Source organism: Macrosteles quadrilineatus, unplaced genomic scaffold (genome assembly GCF_028750875.1).
Source record: "Macrosteles quadrilineatus isolate MER2022 unplaced genomic scaffold, UCM_ALF_1.0 Scaffold_2__2_contigs__length_208266976, whole genome shotgun sequence".
In the NCBI taxonomy this organism is placed as follows: domain Eukaryota; kingdom Metazoa; phylum Arthropoda; class Insecta; order Hemiptera; family Cicadellidae; genus Macrosteles; species Macrosteles quadrilineatus.
Window position 1 is genome coordinate 108,781,874 of NW_026542595.1, and position 15,602 is coordinate 108,797,475.

At 36.6% G+C, this 15,602-nt stretch overlaps 1 protein-coding gene across 1 annotated transcript in view; it reads right to left on the reverse strand.

Moving 5' to 3' along the window:
* The window catches only part of LOC128985624 (calpain-D-like), a 31,357-nt gene extending 16,300 nt beyond the window's left edge, over positions 1 to 15,057 (reverse strand). The window contains exons 1-5 of the mRNA XM_054405327.1: positions 14,691 to 15,057; positions 5,266 to 7,165; positions 4,642 to 4,828; positions 4,191 to 4,393; positions 2,486 to 2,600 (exon numbers count right to left, since the gene is read on the reverse strand). Coding sequence (XP_054261302.1) covers positions 2,486 to 2,600; positions 4,191 to 4,393; positions 4,642 to 4,828; positions 5,266 to 7,165; positions 14,691 to 14,974 — 2,689 coding nt within the window. The 5' untranslated portion in view covers positions 14,975 to 15,057. The remainder of the gene's footprint in view (positions 1 to 2,485; positions 2,601 to 4,190; positions 4,394 to 4,641; positions 4,829 to 5,265; positions 7,166 to 14,690) is intronic.
* Positions 15,058 to 15,602: the final 545 nt, after the last annotated feature.

Here is a 15,602-nt window from a genome sequence, read left to right on the forward strand (position 1 = left end):
GTAGTTTTAGTTGTTCCTTCGTTAATACCTGTTACTAATACATTTGAATTTTCTTTCTTTAGTTTTAACCTTTGGCAGAGATTTTCTGTCATGAAGTTAGATTGGCTGCCGTTGTCTAAGAATGCCCTGCACGTGTATTTAATTCCACTCGGACTTATAACATCCACCAATGCTGTAGATAATAAAACCTCTCCACCTTGGAAATTAGTACTTAGACTTGTTGTAGTGGTACTGGTATTTAATGTGTCATCACTACTTCCCTGCTTGTTGTTAAATGTAGCAGTTTTCTTTGGTTGTAATGATTTAAGCCTTGGGTCTGATGTGTTGTAATGAAGTGCAGTGTTGTGTTTCTTATTACAATGCTTACATCCTCTAGAATTGCAATGTTCTACGCGATGGCCCGGTTTTAAGCAATTAAAACAGAGTTTTGCTGCTGTCAATTTGCTTAATCGTTCTTCATGAGAAGCCTTAATAAGTTCGCTGCATTGATACACAGGATGGTTTCCATCGCATATGAGGCAGATGGATTCTTTGACAGAAACATATGTTTTCGTGTTTGATTTATGAGGATGAGCCAAGTGTTGTCTTGGATGGGCAGGTTTGTTATGGAGTTGAAATGACGTTGAGTTAGTGTGAACAATGCTGTGGTTGACGTTTTCTAACATTTGACATCTTTTTTGTAAAAAGTCTGTAAGTTCCTTTAAAGTAGGAAGTTCATTTGGTAGGGTTGAAAGTTCCCACTCCTTATGTGTGGATGTGTCAAGCTTTGTAGTTATGAGATGGACAATGAATGGATCATTTTCATTAATCTTTATCTGTAACCCTTCTAAAGCCCTGATGTGAGTTAGAGTGCTATTTAGTAGGTGCCTTAAGCTTGTTGGGTTGTCCCTTTGTACGAGAGAAAGCTCAAAGAGTGATCTTACATGTTGCTGAACGATAAGCCTAATGTTTTGGAACTGATCTTTAAGTAAGCTTAAAGCTACGTTGTAGTTAGAAGCTAATAGCTCTAAGTTCTTTATTACATTAGCTGCATCACCAGTGAGTGCAGCTTTTAGGTAATGCAACTTTTGGACATCATTTAAACTTTCATTTTTGTCAATTAATGCTGAAAAGGAATCAAAGAAGGGCATCCATTCATCAAACTTCCCAGAAAAGCTTGGTAGATTTATGGTTGGTAGTCGAACTGAAATGGACGAGTCTGAGGACTGTGTACTGTTATTTGAATTAGAATTGTGATTAACAACAACTACGTCATTTTGTGGTGGTGGACACGTGTGTTGTTCAATAAAGTTAGCTATTTCTGCACAAAGCACAAAATATTGCTGTTCAAACTCATCCCTTTCAGCTTCATGATCCAATTCTGAATCTGAATCAATATCTTCAATCTTAGATTGCACATTTTCAAATTCTACCCAACTTCCTTCTACCTTTTGTAGCCTAAGTTGTAATTCCTTTACATGCTGACTTCCTAAACATTTATCAAAAAAGTTTTTACATCTTGTAAGTTTAGCCTTAATATTACTTCTAGCTTTCACTAATTGTTGTAACTGATCTTGCTTTGGCATGGCTTGTTAATGTTCAATAAAACTTGAATGAATGTACAACTGAATAAATATTGCAAAGTTTGTAAGTAATTTAAATTTACCTTAAGGTCGTGGTTTTATCGCGGGGTGAAGGACCAAAATGTACAATGTCGAGTGTCCAACATTGTTTGTATTAGAAAACTGCATGAAATCATATAAAAAAAATGAAACTTTATTTAACTTATGACTTGCTTGTAAAACTTTAAAAAATACAATACCTACTGTTTTTGTTTGTGTTTTTACAAATATAAATTCAATCATATGTTAATTTACAAACAGTCTGTTAGGAGATTGAACAGAAAGGATGTAACACTTGAGCAGAGATATGGGAAAAATTTAAGTGGGCTTCGAGTGGACTAGCAAGAATACCTTGTTATAGAAGTTGATTTTGGCAAAACTTACACCTGATTGTGATGTCAGAGATTACATGAATATATTTTTTGACGTGGTGGACAAATTAAAATAAATGGAAGCTTTATTAAAAAATGATACATGGGAACTTGTAGATTTACCTCCACAGAAAAAGGCAGTTGGAAGTAAATGAGTAGTTAAAGCCAAGTATGGATATGACGGTATGGTTGAGCGCTATAGGGCACGTCTAGTAGCCAAAGGGTTACTCATAGAAATTTGAAAAAGACTATGATGAAATATTTGCTACAATTGTTAATTCAACAACAGTAAGAATTTTACTAACCATGGCAGCGACAAAAGACAGTTGGGTCCGAAATAATAAACTTAGTTTCCTTTACTTTTCCCCCTTGACGTGTGCATGATAATAGGCAATCTGGATGATTTTATTTCCAATAAGTGAAGTCTAAATACTATAAATATACTATATAGTTGAATACCTTCTACAAATAACATATTACAGTTTGAACATATTTAAGAAGTTTTAATTTTACCTGTCAACGTGGCCAAGCCTTCAATAGCTCTTCCGGAGACCAGCGCTTCATAACAACCATGTATTTTGGCAACAGCTTTCTCTATTAAAGGCACCCATAACTGCTTCCTTTTGGCCTGAAAACAAAGCAATTCCAACTCAAGCCTAGAATTTGAAAACAATTATTATAGTTTAAATTTGTTCGCTACGCTCACTCACCTTCAGGTTGTTAATCGTTCGCTGCGCTCACTTGTTTTCAGGTTAGCTCGTTCGCTACGCTTACTCGCCTCCAGGTTGATGTTCGTTCGCTACGCTCACTCACCTTTTGGTTGGAAATAGCTGTTGTCATAAATTTTAAAAAGTCATCCCTTTTATTGTTTATAATACAGTACTTTGATAAAGGTTTTTATGTTATAATATTTAACATTGGAGAATTTAAACGTTGTTAAGTGCACAGATGTGCTGCGATTGGGGTTTAATACATTGGGACTTATTTAAAAGTAAAATAGTTTTCTGTGCTGCAATCTGTAGAAACACTGTGGCACTATTTCAAATCATGACTAATGCTAATACAGAATGTTGTGATTATTCAAACCTACAAAACAGTTGGTGAAAGTAAACATCTGCTTTTAAATTATATTTATTTGTAAACATTGTAGATCAAAAAGTCTGACATTGGCCCACTTAAAACCCTCTGGGGCAGAGCCATTTTGACGGATCTGCACCAAACTTCACTCGAACCATCCTTGAAAGATGCTTAATAATGACTGAAAGTTTCATTACAATCTGTCGAGCGGTTTCGGAGTCCATAACGTATATACACACACACATACATACATACATACATAGTTCCTCTTTTATAGATATAGATTAAACCGTTATAATAGGAACTGATGGGTTAGATGTTCATTAAATTTCATACTTTTGTTGATGGATAAAAGGTTAGCTAGGATTATTTGGTGATTTACTACCTCTTCAATAAGAACAGGACACAAGAAAATGCACTTTTACCATCATTGTCTTTAGGATGTGGCATTCTTCCTTTTTCAAATTTTGGAATCAATAATACCACTTCCACCACACTACCACCACACTACACTACCACTTCATGCAACGGACGCTGAATAAATTTTGGGCCGAGCTCGGATCGGGTCAACCTTGCCAGGCTAGATCTTACTCTGTTGCAATCCCAGTAAGCATTTAGGAGTGTGATAAAAAATTGACAAATTTGCTCCAATGTTTTGTATGGCCGTGGAAGATGTTCTCCATTTTGCCGTAGCTGGGGGCCGTAGCTGGGGAAGACGTTCATGATTTCGCCCGATCCGCATAAGACATACTCAATATTAGCGGGACTGCACACAATTTTCTAAATTTAATTGTGCCCGCAGAAGTTGTCAGGATTTCACTAAACCACAGAGGATGTCTACGTAACCATGGAAGACGTACATGATTTAGTCGTAACCAAAGAAGATTTTGAAAATTTTACCACATAGGGGGAGATCAAGTAAAGTATTGTATAAACCAATTGCAGTATGCCAATTAATATTTTAATAAATAAATGATCAACAACACAACCCTATTTTGACCCAAGACCTAAGGACCGAAATCTTTGACCCAACTCAAAGTATTAAAGTCTGTTCCGCAGACCTGTAGTTACAATAGTAACAGATGTTACCAAATATTGGGTTCCAATGGCTTGTCAGATGCTGTACTTTACCACAACTCACCTGAGAGTACACGAGATGTCCTCTCTTGTCACAAGGTAGCAGATCATCCACCAACACCGTGGTCCACACTCCGTCCTTGCACAGTCGTACTTGGTACGCCCCTTGGTGACAATAGTCCCTCATCACCATCACTTTCTTGACAAGGTCTTCTCTTTCTGCCAGCACAGCTAGCGCACTAAGAAGCCAGCAGTTGCCGAGAACACCTGCAGAAAAAAGTATGGAATAGTCTCACAATACAAATTTGTTAAAATTAGTCATATCTTCTGTTATCTGCAAATCTCTCTTTTACTTTACATATCATGGTCATAAGGGCATTATATTCTTGGTAATACCGAATTCTTTTATTCTGACATCCTGGGGATGCCACATATGTCGGAAGATTGGCCTGTAGTTATCAAGCTTTGTCAACAATCCAAAATAAGTACAATCTCTATAGATAATATTTATTCACCTTGTGAGATGTCTGATGGCAGTGGTGTGCGAAAGATGGCCCACTTCAGTTTAGAGTCGCCTTCCGTGTTGATCTGGTGAGGTCGTAACCACTGCACCACGTGGTTCTGGTCTTTGCTGTCCCCGGGGTTGTAGTACAGAGACTTGGGCGCTGGAGGGAACGAGTCGTCTACAAACGGCTCGTTGTTCTGAATCAAAATCATTTATCAAACTATTAAACTCAACATGGAATTTCAAAGACAAGTTGTACACATTACAAAAGTCTTCTAAAATTATAAAACTTCTTTACAGAGTACGAGAAGTCCAACAAGCAAGAAAATTAAGCAAGGGAAACAAGGTTTGTTGGAAAAATCTTTCTGGAAAGGTCTTACTCTTTAGACTTGTTGGGCTTTTGCATGCGCACCAGTTACCAGGAAGAAGTTAAGAAGTTTAACGACTTTGATACCAAAGAAGATTGAGATTGGAACTTTTAGGTACTGATACTTTGAACCTACAGCTTGGTAATATAATGCCTCTTTAATGCTTAAAATATATTCCAAGATATATAAATTGCTATATCAAAGTATGAAGCATAAAATGCATTAGAAGTAAGAAAGTTTAAGTGGGGAGAATAAAAGTGACAAACCTCTTTGCAGAACTGCACGATCCTCTTCCATTTCTCCAATGCCTCTCGCTCCTCTATATGACGCAGATCCTCCATCAGTTCACTCTCTTGTCTCATAGTCTGCACTCTAGGGGGCACGTCAAGGGGCGCAGGAGACGACACTGGGGTCCCAGGGGCGACTGGCGACGCTGATGAAGAGACACTCCGCGACGTCTGACACATCTCACATGCCACGGACGCTGTGTGGTTCTCAAATGTGCAGTGAACACAATGCCACGATGTGGAGGGACTGCGAGCGCCTACTTGGGCTGGGATTACAGAGAGTTCGTTGGTAACAGGGCCGTTGCTGTAACTCCCGATAACTCCTGATCTGCTGTGTCGCACGTGAGCGCTGCTTCTGTGGGAGCTGTTCTTGCGTGTTTGTCTCTGTTTGGGTATGGCACCCAGAGCTGGATTGGCACCGGCCAACTTCTTCTGCCCGTGTCTCGGAGAAGGACTTCTGGGAACTTTAGATGTAGGCACTTCGAGCAATCTTTGCGGCTTGTTGGCCGTTTTGCACACTTGACAATGCTGGGAGCTGAGAGGATTCTTCAATGTGCATTGCGGACAGGTCCAGAACTCGCCTTTGCGTAGGGTCATGTCACGTACTAACGATATACTTCTGAGCTTCGACCCTCCACAAACGACACAAGCCATTTCGCTGCCGGAATTGACTAGAGTGCACTTTTTACAGGTCCAATCTTCCGCGTTATCACCGGGTAGAAATTGAAAGTCATCTTCTAAGTCTTGTTGAAGATGGTTATCTGGCCCATTTTCCAATCCTTCTTCTTTAGGAGGCGTGTATCGTACACTGTCTTTGGTAACTGTGATGAGGCTGGGTTCCGTTAGACTCGGCGGGCTTCTTACGGAGTTACAAATATCACAAGCTTCAGACCAAATAGGATTGTAAGCGTAAGAACATTTTATGCAAGTCCACATTCTCTCAAAGTTTTTAGCGCTTGTGCTTTCAGTAAGGGAATTTTTCTTATCCACCAGATCTATAACCACGGATCCCGTAGAAACTCTTTTGGCCGCCACAGTCCCTTGTGGACTCCGTAAATGCTGAACACCGGGTTCCGAAATTCCTATGTACGAGTATCTAGTTGTGCTAGGAGATCTGTTGATTGGAGTCAGTTTCAAATTTAAATTATTAGCTTGTCGCGGCACCGTCTGTTGCAAATTACCTTGAGCATCCGTTTCGACTAAACTTCTTCTGTTAATCTTATTATCTAAAGGCGGATCGGAGGGCAAGACCTCCGAAAAAGATCTACGATATATAGGTTTAGTCCATAAACTAGTAGCGAGACTAGAATCAGTTTGTTGCACCGAAATAGCGACTTCCTTAGCTGGAGTCGCAAGCAAATTTCTGTGAGCGCCAACGGAACTTCTCCAGTCTGGAATCGTGATTACGACCCCAGATTTGGGCAAAGTACTATAACTACTGGGAATGTTAGCTTTCCGAGGCATCTCACACACGGCACACCTTTCCACACTGTTCAGATTGACCAGAGTACATCGCAAACACGACCAGGAGTTCTTGTCACCGATGTTGTTGACGTTCCACGTGAGACTGTTGGACTCCACCACCAGACTGCTGGGGCGTCGACGCTGAACTACACCGTTGTTGGACAAAGACCTGCTGACTTTGGAGCGGACCTTCTCGTAGACGGATGGGCTCTGTCGTTTGGGGGAACGCACCGTGGTGTTGGTGGCCATTCCACATGCGGCACAACGATCACTGACGCTGGTGTTGGTGAGGCCGCACACACTACAGTCCCAGTGAGACATGAGGTTAGGTAGACTGGTGGAGCGGACGACACCTTCTCCTCGGCCACTGTCCCCTGCGTGCCACGTAGCGGCCTTCACCTGACATCTCCTGGCACTGCAACCAAAGATCCATGGTAAACATCTGCCTTTTACTTTGTATATGGAGAAAGTATTGTTTTTATCAACATTTTTGAGTTTGAGTTTTGGAATGATATATCCGTTTTGGATCCCCCTGAATCCAAAAAAGTGGTTTTACCAAGTGATGTCTTTGTGTGTATGGATGTGTACAGAGCTAGAGACCACACCTATGGTCCGATTTTACTGCAATTTGGTAGGCCTATATGGTTACTAATCCATAGTACCGTAGGGCATGGATTTTTTTTAATAGCACGGTTTTCCCACTTAAACCTGTAAAACTAATTTCCTAAAAAAACCAAGGAGATTTTAATACAAATTTAGTATGTTGCAGTCTTCCTTTTAGCTCTAAACAAAATGGTACACACCCCATGATGTAAAAATTACGGTATTGCAACTTTTGTGATTTTTTTTCATAAAAATTTTAATCCCACTACCCATGATAAGATTTGTTGACAAGCAAATGGGAAAAAGTATGTGTCAGATTTCTGGTATAGTTTATTTCCTCATTGATTACGGAGTTCCATCGTTGAATAAGGATAAAACTAGACACACACATCACATTTCCCACTTTTTTTTACTTTAAATTGAACATTGTCATGTACTGTTTCAGGTAGTAGTACTAGATGTGGCCACAGGTGGCGCACATTGACTAGTGGTTATACAATGACAGGTTGACATGTGCCACGGGTGGTACACAGTTTCATTAGCTTGATTCATATCTTATTTTGTTACTAAGAACCGAACCGGTACGATGATTTTACAACAGATTAGTTTTCATTTATTTTGTTATTCTGATAAACAAACTTTTGTTTTTTCGTCTGAGGAATTTAATACGCCCACACATATTAACTTTGGACCAGAATTCAGTTTGTGCTCGTCGAAACAATCTTTTTCAGTGAGTAAAAAAGTTTTGAAATTATAAAGACAATACTTTACCCTGATTTATACATGTCTTCTCTGGAGAATTGGAATAAGAATCGTTCTAAAATAAATTATTATCATTTTAAATAATGAAATAAAATTCGCCTGTTTAGCTCTTAACTAAAAACAAATTATTTTCAAATTTTAAATAATTTTGTCAAACTCTGTTGTCAATAGGATATTTTAAAGTCCAAACTAAATTTCAAATAATTTGTTATAACCTTGATCTTATCATTTTTCACATAATTTAAATTCAACTCAATTGTTTTCAATGTTTTCTGGTGGGAGCTATGTTTTGCAAGCTTTTGTTAGGGAAAAGTTTTTGGGAAAAAACAAAATATAAATAATTACTCCGCTTTCCTGAAGAGTAAAAATTAATCGTTATCACAAATTGTGAGATCAGTTAAGTTCCGTTTATGAAGAAAGTTCAGAGCTTCCCTTCAATTGCTTTGTTACACGGCTAATGGCAGCGATCTTGGTATCAGAGTTAACAGTTGAAACAACAAAATGTTAAGGCTTCTAAACGTAAATAAATTCTGGATGGTAAAAGTAGAAAAATTTATATTCTATTCAAACAATATTTATTGGAAATAATTTGATAATTTACCAATAAATAGTTAACCCATTTAAATTCACCTCTAGTATGACAGTTTTTGGTTTTACTAGCAACAATATTATAACCTTCACAAGTAAAATACTCTACAGTTTTTTCTCGATTAAATCTCATCTATTAAAAATGTACGTTACATAAAATGTACAAAGTAGAATATTTTGACACAGTGTATTATGTGTGGCAATAGTATAGACCTAAGTTATTCTTTATACATAAATATTACTATTAGCCTATTCCCCATCGCGGTTTGGCATGCAATTACAAAAGATTTTACTTAAAATTTTAGTACTGTAGAATTTCCGTAACGGTTGGGCATACAACAATGCTTCAATATCATAAATTATTTATTTTTTTGAGCTCTACAAAATGGTTAGGAAAGAAATTGAAAAATGTTATGTTTATGGGGTAAAAATGGGAAAACCCCATTTTTACCCCCTAAACCCCTGTTCCCATAGTCCTATCATGCTGGTTCGCGAATTCATTCGAACAAATGTAGGTTTTCCCATTTATACCAAATTGCATCAAAATCGGATCATTTTTGCTAGAGTAATCGTGCTAACGGACAAATATATTTAAATATATACATTATATGAATTTGAACGGATGGTGTTTTTGGCCTCTGGGGACCTCAAAACGAAAAAGTAAATCGGTCCCAGCTCCAGTTCTTACCGTGACACCTACGCAAATACATTAGCTTATTCCCTAAATGGTAAATTCGCTAAAAATTAATAAAATATGGAACAACTTTTAAAATAGCTCGATGATTTAAAAGTCACGTAACAAATTACTTGGCTATCGAAGATGAGAAGGCCAAGGGTTAGAGAGAAAATTGTCAAAGCCATATTTCAACAATGTGTCAATAGTTCTGCACCAACCGGAAACTACAATTGCCTCACATTCTTGTCTCAACACGACCCAAGTTCTATCGTGTTCGTACCTGCTCTTGCAATAAGGGTTGTGTCCTGAGAAACCCTTTTTTTTATTTTTAAAGATACAATTTTGGTAAGAGAGTTAATTAAAAGTAGGCCTTATAAACAAATTCCAAGTAATGTTTTGGGTTTCATCTTTATGGATGTTACTTATTATTAATTTTGTTTACAATTTAATTTCTTGTTTTAATATTATTAAATTCATAGGGGTTTAAGATGGAGCTGTAAGATAATAGCAATGTTATAAAATTTTATTTATCAAAGAATTGTCTCTTTTATAGTTAACTCAAGTGTAAATTTCAGTTCAGTAGTTCCTTTGAATCTTCCAAAAAACCTAAATGGATGTATTCTAGAGATAAGTTTTTAACTTTTTAATGCTCTAAAAATATTGTTTTTAGCCAATTTTTTGTGTTTATTTTTTTATGTTGTAAGTAAATAGAAAAAATGTTTTTAAAAAGCAAGTTATGGAATAGATAGTTATGATACTTTGCAGGTCTAACTAAATTTGAATAAAATTTAATTTGTCTATAGGTATTTGACAATTTGATTGGGCCTAGTTTAATAAGCTCTGAGGAATTGATATAAATAGTGACTGTACAGTGATTAAATTTAAATTAGACTTTTTACAGCAAAGCTTTTGGGAATAAGTGTTTGGGTCCAATATATGTGTTAATATCCAACAAACATGGGATACACATACTGTAGACTATTTAAGTAAATTTAAATTTAAGTACCACACTTTCTCGTCTATTATTTTTACCAGGTTGTCTGAAGAAAATGCATTCCACTAAATTATGTCTTAACTCATCATATTTTTTATACGTTCAATCCATTTTCAGGCATAGGTTGATTTTTGGGGCAATTGTGTAGAGGGCATTCTTGTTTTGCCAAATAAAGCGGTTTGAGTTATATCTAAGGCTCGAGAGAGACTAAGACAGTTCAAATATTAGAAAATCATCATTTTTTAAATTTAGAAACAATTCTCATAATCATAGGTAGGCTATATTTCTGGTAAGAAATAATAACCATGCATCAATAGAATTCCATTGTTTAGGTAAAACTCTAAGCCACATAGTTTTGTCACTCAAAATATATAACTTCCTTGAATCCATAATTAAATCACACACTACAAAGTATTTTAAGAATAAAATCTACTGTTGGCTGACCAACCCATTTTACAGGTTAATTATTTTTTTTTATTAATTAATCACAAAAATTGAACATGTACACAAACAGCCTAGAGGCATGGTTGCCACCCTTCCCGATTCTGTACCGTATTAAAATTGTATGGATTTGTTAATGGCTAAGATCACCTGTTTCATAGCCTGGAATATTTATTAAGAATTCATGTATACTTGCAATTAGATGTAAATAGAAGAAGTGAACAAAATACACTAGAAAAACCAGAATGATTAATTACTCTTAACACATGGTGATGATAGTAATACAAAGTCAAAAGTCGCTTGAGTCAGATGGTAACAGTTGTAGATAAGTCACAGATGTTACGTCTTTCATCAATGATTGACTCATTTTATGATATTCACAATCTCTGTTTAGTTAAGTACAAAGTCTGAACTGAATTGTTGAGGGAAAACACTGGACAAATTATTAAACTATTGTTAAACAGCTGATCCAGCTTAAGATTCCTTGGAGGCTAGCGGCCATCTTGGATAATTTTAAACAGCTGCTGAAGAGTTTTTTATCATCCAAGAATATTTTTTCTTCCAAAATGAAACTGACCCCAGCTTCATTTAGTAAAAATCTTTTCACACAAATGAAAATTTCCTTAGTCTGCAAGTTTGCTAATAGCAGGGGTACTTTAATATAGCCTAAAAATTTTTACTTTAGATGTAGGTACATTGTAATGTAAAACCATATTTAAGTGTTGATAATTTTTTAATAAAATCTTTTGATTAGACTGAAAATAGCTAGGCTTAAACAGTGGGTACCGTCCACAAAGAGTCCCTGATAAAAAATAAATTTTAAAAGTCACTAATTCTACTAAATATTATTTTTTCACCTTCGTTCTATTTATTTATTTATTTTGACGGCAAACACCATTTTACAACAAGCTTTACATAGTGATTTCTAGAGCTAAAGTCACCCTATGTGACACATTTTGACAGCTTGTGTGACATCTTCGGGGGTATTCTATCTTCATATATTCTATTTAACACTTAGAATACTACAAATTTCTACTGTCTATTTACATAAAATATTTACACTTGTATCACAGTCAGGCCGAACGGTGACACGCTGACGGCACACAGCGGATTCGCGGCAGGAGGCCTTTCCTCCACCGTTTAATTTCTTGTATTGGGGGTGTTGGAATTTAAGGTATTATGCAAAAGACCCTCTAAAGGTACGGTACCACACAAACTAGTAAAATTTACACAGGGTGTATGTGAATATAAACCTTTACCTAAAGAACGAAGGCAACAAAATAAGGCAGTGCTTACATTTTTGAAATAGTACTTGCAGTGCCTTACCCCTTGCTAATTGTACGAAAGCATTCTGGAGGTAACAAACAACTCGGTTCAATTATAGACCTAAACTTGACCTTCCTCATTATCTAACCTGTATCTTGTTAACACCTAAGTAATACAACCTTGATTTCTCATTAAAAAACAATCCTTCAACCCACATGCCTTGTTACATTTCATTTGCCTGCCAGTCCATTTATATCCCCATGAAAAAAAAAAAACTCCCTTCAAAAGAAACATTATTGACTTAAAGAATGACAATAAATAGACTAATCAACGAAATTCATAGCCTTATCTTCCTCTCATTATCTCTTCGACCGCCTTTATCTCGCCTTTATTTTACCAAGCAGCAGAGTAAAGTGACACCATCAGGCTTACTACTGGACAAGCCTTTAAAAAATGTACCTACCTATAGTCTTTTTGAATTGAACAGGGATAAGTTATCACCTACCGGGTACGGTAAGTAATATTCATTCACGTTAAAAAAATATGGTAGGCTATATTTGGATTCAAGAGCTAAAAAAAAACAAAAAAACAATAAAATTTCAAAAATATCAAAATCAAAAATTTGTGTGGAGGCACCTAGCCTATATTTAATAAACACCTCATAGGCTTCCGTTTCTCAGAAGAATGTCCACACGGTTGCACCAGAAAAATTGCATTTTGTGGTTGAGCAATTATTCCTGCCCACATTTCTCGCATTTTGCAACATCGCTAATAACACAATGCTGTACCTCATTTTAACTTATAATTCGTACTCAATAGGTACCTAGACTAACATGGATGAAAATTGGCGGCCTAGTCACTTCCCTGGCAACGTGCATTGATACAAGCTACAAGGGGATAATGAAGAAGATTGTACCATTACCACTTAGCACGTTCGCTGCGACCCATCAAATGGCAGGCGCAGCCCCAGTGTGGCGCAGCCCGCAGCGTCAAACAAACCCGATTGCCAGGTGATTTCTTCATTGCCTTTGATTGGCTTTCATATTTTGGTATGACGAATAGAAAATAAAGTGTGGTGATATACCTGCTTTATGACAAGAGTCAACGTAGTTCGCTAAACACCCAAATATAGCAGGCACTGCTTGTAACGTAGCCGGTCCCATTGTATTGCCAATTGGAGGGAGAGAGACGGGACACCAAGTTGATTTTTAAGTTTGCCAGACACGGATTTTATTGGGAAATTTTACTACCAATCTACACCACAACCAAAAGCAAGTCCGCTAACGTGGTAGCTTATAGGTCTGCCTTCGACCCACGCTAGAGCAAAATTGAAGATATACGAAAGGCAAATTTATTTGACGCTATTCATTGTATAAAAACTTGTACTGTGAATGAATATAGAGAATTTGAATTGAATTGAATTGCCGAGCGTATCCAATCGGTTACGGCAGCACCTGAACACCGCTCAGCCCTTATCCGATCGGATACGCCCGCAGTGAACGTGTTAAACCTTTTGGTAATAAGAGCGGCCTAGCCTATAATAGTATTTTTTGTAACAGATAAGTTAGATAGATAGCCTAGGCCTAGCCTATGTAAATCGAAAATAGGCATAGGCTATCAAATTTGTTATTGGAAAAATATTTATAGGAAAATGTGTTGTTTAGTTTTAAATTTAAGAAATGAGTAGGTAGCCAATTTTCGATTGGAACAGCCTTGGGTTTTTTTTAAATTGGTTAGGCCTATGTCCTTAACCACTAGAGCACTTCATGGGCCTAGTGTTCTACCTGTCATAAATTTGTCAAACTTTGAAAATTCAGGCTAAACATGAAAACTAAGTAAGTTACTTAGCCTAACTTAAGTTAGTACAAAAAAGTAATACACATTTTTCATTAGGAGCGACGGAAAAGCATTAAAGTCGTGATCTAGATGCAATACTGCACAACCTCATAGGCTAACATTGTTAAGGCGAAATTCCATGTGTCCGTAATGTAAAAAATAGGCTAAACTTAGGCCTACTTAGGCTATGTTTATGACCAAGTTACCACCCAACCTTTCTCTGGGAATTAAAATCAACTGTGAAGGCTATGCAGAGTTGGTACTTGGCATAACAAATGGAGGATTTTTAAAATTAAAAACTGGGTGGAGAAACCGATTAATTAATTTAGGCCCAGGGCCTAGGCCTGATTGTCAAAGAAATACCGCCAATAGAAAAAATTAGGCTAGGCCTAATTACCATCTTTAAATATTAGGCTAGCCTAATTAACAATCTTGCCTGCCTATCAAGTAGTAAATTTTTGTTGGCTAAGTTACTAAACTAAGTAACTCAAACCTATTCTTTTCTCTATTATTAATAATCTAGCAGACAACAAGAGTAAGTTTGGCCAATGAAAACCGAAAAATATATTGCATGCCTGACAGCCATTGAATTGAATTAATAACTTAAAATGTTATCCTGAAGCATGAACAGAGGTCGTTAAGTACCGACTGTTGGACACGCTTCATTAATTTTAGAGATATTCCCTGTTTAACGCTTGAAAAAGAGAGAAGATAAATAATTGAGAAAATTAAAAATCAATTGACTAGGCCTATGTGAGAGGTTAGCTAACATACCTTTGTGCTAAGCAATTGTCAACTGGTTCTTTCTCAGGGTTGGAAGTTTGATTCGAACTACTCAGCTCACTTCTTGATTCATCCCTCTTGATTGATGAAACAGTGAATGTAGAATATTTCAGGGGACGTTCATTGAAACTAGCACTTCTACCCCTAAGTCCAGGTTTTCTAGGTGGTTTGAATTCTCGCACAGTTCCACATCTTATGCACTTAATTTGTTCGGTTGGGTTAATTAAAGTGCACTTCTCACAGTGCCACTGTAATACTGAAGCAATAGAACCCATTTTCTAACAATCATGGCTAATTTTCAAATTAATTAACTTGTAGTTCAATAATTCCTACCAGCTGATCCACCATATTGAAACAGTTTGGCAACTGACAACCGACTGCTCTCTTGTTTAAGGCCTTTGTTGTTATTGGTCAGGTGAAAGAAATCTCAGCCAATTAAATCCAAGAATAACCGGCTAAGCGCAGTCGCAGCTCCAGCTGTTTTCATAACAGCTGTATAATATGACAGTTTTATTGACTGAAAACATAGAGAACATTATTTATAACACTTAGATCACGAACAGTTATTATATTTCCTTGTAAGCATATAATAATACAAAATCTAATTGGGAATCAATACTGAGATAAACAATATGCTAGGATGAAAGAAACTTCCAATGTGCTACATAAAGAAGATAAGATTTAATCATTTATATTTTGCTTAAGTTTGTTACCGAGGATGAAGATTTTTATATTTGAAAACTTTATATGTAACAGTCAGTGATATGAAAATACTAATTAAATTAATAATCTGTGCTAACAAATCCACCTCCACGATAAAAAAAACTACGTGTCCCATACACATACTAGTCCTTATTTTTTTGTATAAACGCTTTTAGAAAGAAACTTAAAGCATACTTGTTT